Source organism: Phoxinus phoxinus (assembly GCF_949152265.1).
Source record: "Phoxinus phoxinus genome assembly, chromosome: 14".
Classification (NCBI taxonomy): Eukaryota; Metazoa; Chordata; class Actinopteri; order Cypriniformes; family Leuciscidae; genus Phoxinus; species Phoxinus phoxinus.
Genome location: NC_136889.1, coordinates 13708762 through 13716720, shown reverse-complemented (window position 1 = coordinate 13716720; position 7959 = coordinate 13708762). Strand labels below are relative to the sequence as shown.

Below are 7959 nucleotides of genomic sequence, written 5' to 3'. Positions count from 1 at the left end.
AGTGGTCTCTCCACAATAGTATTTTACACTACATTGTCATGCACATGCGCATTAATAAGAAACTTGAATTTTGGCTCGTGCAGTTCACTTTCGTTTTATGTCGCTATTGGCTGGAGCGACAGTCTGCGCTACTTGACACGCCTCTGTGTTATGAACCGTTTCCTTAACCGCTTGGATTCCTCTACAGAGGTGTTTTATTTACCCTACTATATCTCTAGCCACATGCACGTAGTTCATCGAGCTGTCGATGGACTTTCTATAGCCAAAAACGGTAAGTTACGTAAACACAGTTTAAGATCAATGAATAGTTACGCTGGGTGTTTTAGCCATGAAAGCCAAGTGAAAGTGATGTCGACTCTGTACGATAGATAACGTTACAGATTTCTGGCTGATACATAATGGCATAACATGAATCACTTTGTTTCCTGCTGCTGTTTGTTTGTGGCTGATAATTTAACGTTACCCAAATACATTTAATCTATCATTCCGTTATCGATGCGTGCCACAGTTTTCAATTAGGAATATGTACTTTACTCTATTCAAAGATTGTGGCTTAAAAACAAGTTAACGTTAGGTTGTATATTAAGAATGATAAATTGTGTTTTATATTTGAATCGATTAAAAAAAAAATTATTCGGTTTCTTAGAGGGATTGTATAATACAGACACTGGCGTCCATATATATGTGGTGCAGTCTAGGCATTTGTTTGATGACTAGGTTGCCATGGTAACTGCCAATCAAGCCTATATGACTTTCTATAGAATTTCGCACTGCTTTATTTGATCTAGTGCCATTGTAGCCGACATGATCTTGCTGGCTTTTTATGTCCACAAAAACATATTGATGTCAGTAACAATTATGCAAACCGACTAGCCGTTTACCAACAAGTGTTATATTAAAAGTCCATGAGGGTTCTGTGGTGAAGACACGCGATTGTCTTTGTTTGCATTGCAAGCAGGCTACGATTTAAATGTACCCACGTGATCACCTCTCGTGACATGCCGTTTTCTGTGGGTCGCCATGGAAACCATAAGCATCAGCCAATCAAAAACAGTGCCTGCCTATTATTCCACAGAGAAATACAAGAAATTGCTTTGTCTGAGTCTTTGACTGAGAAATTGCACTGTTGCATTTATCAGAGTTCATCTGACACATATTAATGCAACTATATTTTGTCAGTGTAGAGTGAGTATTTTATTACTAAATTAATAAATAATTTGTTTTCTTTTTCTTTTAACAACAAAATTGAGCATTCATGACAGAGCATTTATGAATTTCAGGCAAGCCTGGACATGTAGATAATGAATGACCTATTACAGTAAGTGAGCCCTGCATCATGTTAGACCACACATCACAGAGCCTCCTCCTGTGATCATTCAAGCCTTTGTTTTGCAGTGTTTAAAACACAGTGTGGTTATGACCTTTTAGCTGTCGCTCTCGACAAATGAGGAACTACAAAATCTGGAAGTGGTGCTATTGCTCTCGGGGTTGACAAGGCTTTATCAGACACCTCTTCGCAGATGGAGAACAAGAGCTACGGGAGGTGGAGGACCAGGACCCCAGAGTTCATTCGCAGCGGTCACTCTAAACCCCTCAGTCAAAGGACAATTGAGAGGACAAGGCCTGCAAATGTCTTGGGGACCAAAGACTCAGACACAGAGAGGAGTGGCTGCAAAAAGACAGTCACAATGGCACCTGTTTCCAGGTATATGACAGACAGAAGCCTCTATACCATGCGAAAACCACTGATCTCCACACAATGCCAGATTCCCATCCTGAAGAACTCATCCACACATGAAGACTCAGAGATGGTAAGAATCTAATGACGCAGTTCAAGTTGAACCAGGAACTATTTACTACCACTATTTACTAACAATAAAATAGCATTATATTGCTTTATTTTTTTCTGAACTTTGAAATGCTAGTCTTATATAGGGCTCCAAACTGCAACAAAATTTTTTGAAAATGAAACAACAATATTTTTTCAATTAATTTGTAAAGCTTTGTGTGAGTCCAAATGTTATGAGTGCGAACCATTCCTGCAGACAGCAACAAACACAGCACAAGCTGTGTTGTCCGCTTCGCAAACTGTTGACGTGTTTTTTGTTTGTTTTATCAGTGATATTTGTGAATCTGTTTCAAACTTGTTTGTGAGTTAGTGGTTTGAATCATATTGATTTAGTCAGTGAATGTTCAGAGCTATTACTGATCCACAACTGACTCCATCACTAACCACAAGTCATTATTTTTGGTTATGTCTGAATCGAAAAATAACCAGAAATTATTACTTCTAATTAAACATATTCGCAATTGTGTTTGATGTTCTAAATGGTTGGATATTTTATATTATTAAGATATTTTCAAAAGCTATATCATTGGTCATGGTTAGGATGATGTTTAGGCCCAATTGTAATGTTTGGGAACTTGGAAAAACAATATACACACTATGGTGTTTTGCATTAAATTGATCAAAACTGTTTCAACATTGATAATAATAAGAAATGTTTAATGAGCAGCAAATCATCATATTAGAATGATTTCTGAAGAATCATGTAACACTGAAGACTGGAGAAATGATGCTGAAAACTCAGCTTTTGTGTGAAATATTAATACATAGAAAGTTATTTAAATGTATAATAATATTTCACAGTATTACTGTTTACTGTATTTTTAATCAAATAAACTTTGAGCACGAGACTTCTTTCAAAAACATGAAAAAAATCTTACCGACCCCAAACTTTTGAATGGTAATGTTTGTTTAATTAAAGGAGCCAATGACTTTCTGGTTATGTTTTAGTCTACATCCAGGGATTTCCATTGAACATTTCCTTTTTTCCCTCCTCAGATCAGTTACAAAGCAGATTCCTCTAAAGAAAAGGACAAAAGTCTGGCCAAAGAGTCATTCAGAAGGATCACACAAGCTTCTCCATATTATAAATCCTCCCCCGGATTATCCAGAGAAGACCTGGATACTTCCATGAATGTTTCGGACCTCAGACTAGGGTCATGTGACGAGGATCCTATTTTTACCACTTCAGCTGCCAAACGCAGTCTGTCCAGTCCCCCTTCAGCTTCCTTGAGCCTTACAGAACCCCTAGTCCCTAAGTGGATGTCCACTCCTAGAAGCACCTCTCATTTGTCCAATCATACGTCTCGTTTCACGAGAAAGGTAAAAACAAGAACAGGTGAGATGACGGACACAGGAAGAGATTCTCTTCTTAACACAGGATCTTCTGAGTTTTATAGTAAGAACCATCAACATGGGTTCAAACACATGTCGCCTCATCAGGCCAACTATTGGGCCTGTGCCATCCCCAACTCCATGCCACCCTCCCCAAACCGCAATTCCCCCAGCTGGGATCCTGAAAAGGAATACCTGGCACTCCTGGACTACACATACCCTCTGAGACCCAACATCACAGGCACATGGGGTTCACCAGATGGAGATCTTCTGTCACGAAATGATCTGTTGTTGCAAGACTCAGGAATTGAGTTGGACCGCTTTTGCAGCTCTTCCACCCTGTCCTGTTTGGACCTATCCCATACAGGGACTCGACAGAGATGCTTTAGTCCAGGAACAGGTCGAAAGTCAACTGAGTTTTCTGCTTTAAACCAATCGCGCTCAAAGTCCTCAGATGGTATCATGTCCAGTAGCCTGTACTCCTCACTAGACCAAACTGGCTTGTCAATTGAGAGTCTTGACTGTGACGGGAAGCCAGGGGGTCATTACCGTAAATTTGGTATCTTCTCAACTTTCAGATCTGTCCCCACTTTCATTAGTTCAACACACGTCCTTCCCCGTCCTAGTTCGCAAGACGAGTTAGACGAAGAGTTCCTTCGCCTACCAGAACATCTGCAGGAACTTCAGGTGTTTTCACAGCAACTGAGGGACATTAGTGACCAGATAAGCCAACCGGTCATCACCAGCTGGGAATCGCTGGAGAGCGAGATTACCTCCGTCAGATCACCAACGGTTCAAGTGGGAAAGCATGAACCGTTGATGGAAGAAAGGGGCGATGAAGACATTGAAGCGAGGAGGGGATTTGTTTCTGAAGTTCCTCTCACACCTGAGGATCATTTAGAGAAAGCAAAGGAGCCCGCTGCCAGAATCCAGATGATAAGTCGAGACGTGAACAGAAGGAACCTGAGGGAGGTGGAAGCTATAATGGATCAGCTGAGTGGATTGTCAATGTCAGAGCTTCAGAGGACAATACAAACAGACCAGGATGAATATGAGACCCAGGAGTCACTAATGCAGCACATACAGGTGAGTAGATTTTTTCTCTTGTGATTGCAAAGTTCTGAGATGGCTGAGAATTTATGAGAACTTTTACATCCTTTCTCAACAGGTATTTTGCTCAAACCTAGAAAAACTGATTCAGTGGCTGCACACGGTGGTAGAGAAAGTAGATTTTCTATCTCCTCCCATGGTTGAATTGGAGAGCGTCAAAGCCTCCTTGGCTGACTACAAGGTTTGTAAACTACACCACCATTCAAAAGTTTGAAATTGGTAAGATTTTTTTTAATTGAAAGAAAATAATATGTTTGTTCCCCAAAAATAGTTTTTTTTTATTTTTTACAATATTACTGTTATTACAATCAAATAAATGCAGCCATGGTGAGCATACAAAAAACTTATTTCAAATACGTAATGGCCTGGTTTCACAGACAGGGTTTAGATTAAGCCAGGATTAGATCTTAGTTCATTTAGGACATTTAAGTAACTTTTTAAAACATGCCTTTGACAGAAACATTACTGGTGTGCATCTTGAGACAAAACAATGGCACTGACATATTTTCAAATATATCAGTGCAAGTTGCTTTCAGTTAAAACAGTTAAAACATGCATTTTAGTCTGGGACTAGGTTTAAGCCTGGTCTGTGAAACCGGGCAGAAAAAGCTTACCGACCTCAAACTTTTGAATGGTTGTGTATATGCATCTAATAACAATAATAAATAATAATTTTATTCCAAAAGAAGTACATTAAAAAAAATCCATAACTGCATCACATATTTTTCAGAGTTTTCAGGAAGAAGTTCAGGCTCACAAGCCCCTCACAGCAGATGTTCTTCAGACTGGAGAGATGCTTTTGCATTGCATGAATTCAGCCTCTCCGTGTGAGTCTTATTAGCTATATCAAACTATAATAAGATACTATAATTGTTTTTTAAAGAACAGCAAAAACATCTCTCTACAATTCAGCTGCTGTACTGAATTCTGAATTAGCACGACTCATAAAAGCTGCATTTTGTTACTGAACCCTCAGTTGTGGTGAAATTATATTTTAAATTAGAAGAAGCATTAGAGCTTTTTATCTTAGTTTATTGAACATTCGGTACACTTCCACAAGTGTCTACAGCTTCTCAGTTTTGGACATGTTGTGCTGTGTAACCCAATACTCAGTCACATCGGACAGAAACAGGAAACGCTCTGCTTGGAGAATGCGGCCATGCATGCATGAATTAGAGAGCCGTGCTGTTACCTAGCATTCTCCATTTCTGCATTCACATCAAGAATTAACACCATTAGTTTCGTCAACACATCACTGGTGTTTAGATGTTATCATACTGCTGCTCATATATCTTTTTTTCTGATCCTACAGTTCTGAAAGACACACTGGTGCTAATAGAGAGGCAGTCTCACACACTGGAAACTCATTCAGAGTATCTTTTCTCCTCTATTCTGTCAGCCATGGACTGCCTCACTGACCCCAGGTCTGAGGAAGCATCAGGTAATGATCTACTATTATAGTGCCCTCTAGTGTCATCACATGCTTATATTACTATAAATGGATGACTGAATATGCTGCAGTGATGGCATTTTTTGTTGTTGGGCAACACAGAATTTTTCCTCTGGATTTTGGATTATTGCAGAAAATAAGCCTTGTGACCTGTTGTTTTGTGATTCGGTTGTTTTCATCATGATAATCTTCACAAATTAAGCAATTATTTTATGCAATACAATGGCAGAAGTTAAAAAAATGCTATTGCTATAATGCTGCGTTCACGCCATGTCGTAATTACAAAGCTTGTATTAAACACAGACTTTATTTCATGCATTTACCCAAAAACCCATTGACTTAAAATTCAGATTTCTGGGTTTTGGCCTACAAAAATATGTCCTCCCTGCAGCACTCTATTTGAACTCCTGCAACATACAGTTCATTATTCACATTTCTCCCCGTGACTTTAGCCTCTTTTGATTATTAAAAGTGCCGCATCACTTGTTTCACTCTTTCTCCCCAGAAGGAATTTCCTGAGAATTATTAGGAATCTGGGAAGGCAAATATCTGGTCCGCACAGTGTCTTCACTGAGATGTATTTTTTTGTTTATGTTTTCACTTGAAAAACACATATAACTTGACTCATGTCGCCATTATCTTTGTTTTACACGTTTACTGTATCCAGAACTGGTGTTATGTGCTGTCACATGCTTGAGTTATCTGTCACAACATACTTTTTTGATCCACATAATCATGTTCAGAAAATGTCCTGAGATGGCCTAATTTAGTAATACTGTTTTACAGTAATACAGCTCTGCGGAAGAGGTGCACATATGTGCCAATCATGATTGTGATCTCAGATTATTATTATTACCTTATTAAGTTTTAATGGAGGACAGCCCAGCCTTCATTAGCATCTCTGCAGCTTTAGTTTCCCTTCTGAGTAACTTGTGCCTCGGAAATGTATTGTATTTTTTGACTGATTATTAGTGTCAGTGATGGTGGTATAATGATGAATATATGAATAATCTGTTGGATGAGCATTCATACTTGAAAATTGTCAGCAATTACTCACCCTCATGTCATTCTAAAACTGTATGACTTTCTTTTGTTGAATGTAAACGCGTGTCTCAGTGTTGTTGTTGATTTTCTCTTAATGTCAAAGGGGTCCAATGTTGTGTAGTTACCAACATTGTTCAAATATCTTTTGTGTTACACAGAAAAAAAGAAAGCTTAGAAAGACATGAATGTAAATTCTGTCATATTCTGCTCACCCTCATGTATGAACTAAACCTTTAGGGTAAGTGCAATGTCAGTATGTTAACATTTGGAGATGTCAAAGGAACAAAATGCAAAAAATAAATGATGGTGCATAATGCTTGTGGAATGGATTCAGCTGAAATAATGTGACGGCAAACTAAACAAAACCCTTTTGAGAACTTCAGCTGTAGAGATCACAGACTGATGTGTAACTGTTTTGCATTTATGTATACCGGTAACTGTTTTTCTTTCTTTTTTTTAACAATAAACGGTTTCCTTTTTGATAGTTTTCTTGTTTTTGTCTTGTTTTTTTAGTTAGGTTAAATATACATTTCTCTAGGTTTCGATGAGGATACTTGATTAAATGCAAAAGTACTCAATTACTTACAAGTATTTACATAATGAAGTATTACCATTCATTCATACAGATTCATATAGGCCTGGTTTCACAGACAGGGCTTAAATTAAGCCAGGATTAGCTCTCAGTTCAATCAGGACATCAAAGTAGCTTTTACAAACATGCCTTAGGAAAAAAAAAAACATTAGGGTGTGCATCTTAAGAAAAAACAACGGCACTGACATATTTTAAGATACAGTATGCCAGTGCAAGTTGATTTCAGTTAAAACAGCTCAAACATGCATTTTAGTCTCTGTAACCAGGGGATACTGTATTAAAATAAGTCCTCAATTATTATTTTTTAATCCTGAACAGTAAACCAGTTATTTCAGAAGGTGGATCCATAAACCAGTGTTATTGTTAACTAAACCTACTAAAGATTTTGTTCATTAAAAAACAAAATCATATATATATATAGGCTGAAAAACTCTGGACTAACTGGAATAAAATAAATATATGCTAAATTACTAATACTGAAATGGAATTCAAATCAAACATATTGAGAAAATGCCAAAAGCAAAAATGCAATGAAAACTGAAATTATAAAAAAGAATTCAAATTATTAATAAATATTATGAT

At 37.7% G+C, this 7959-nt stretch overlaps 1 protein-coding gene across 6 annotated transcripts; it reads left to right on the top strand.

The window, feature by feature from the left end:
* Nucleotides 1-81: 81 nt before the first annotated feature.
* cep68 (centrosomal protein 68) lies at nucleotides 82-7272 on the top strand. 6 transcript variants are annotated; one of them, XM_079635486.1, is made up of 8 exons: nucleotides 177-271; nucleotides 1281-1318; nucleotides 1429-1811; nucleotides 2846-4267; nucleotides 4350-4472; nucleotides 5022-5118; nucleotides 5604-5732; nucleotides 6247-7272. In XM_079635486.1, the coding sequence occupies exons 3-8, from the start codon at nucleotides 1521-1523 to the stop codon at nucleotides 6258-6260; spliced, it is 2076 nt and encodes a 691-aa protein (XP_079491612.1). In that variant the 5' UTR covers nucleotides 177-271; nucleotides 1281-1318; nucleotides 1429-1520; the 3' UTR covers nucleotides 6261-7272. The 6 variants fall into 6 exon arrangements, with proteins under 6 accessions (XP_079491615.1, XP_079491611.1, XP_079491614.1 ...); XM_079635487.1 differs by lacking the exon at nucleotides 177-271 and adding an exon at nucleotides 1106-1185; XM_079635489.1 differs by lacking the exon at nucleotides 1281-1318 and having other exon boundaries at nucleotides 82-271; nucleotides 6250-7271.
* Nucleotides 7273-7959: the final 687 nt, after the last annotated feature.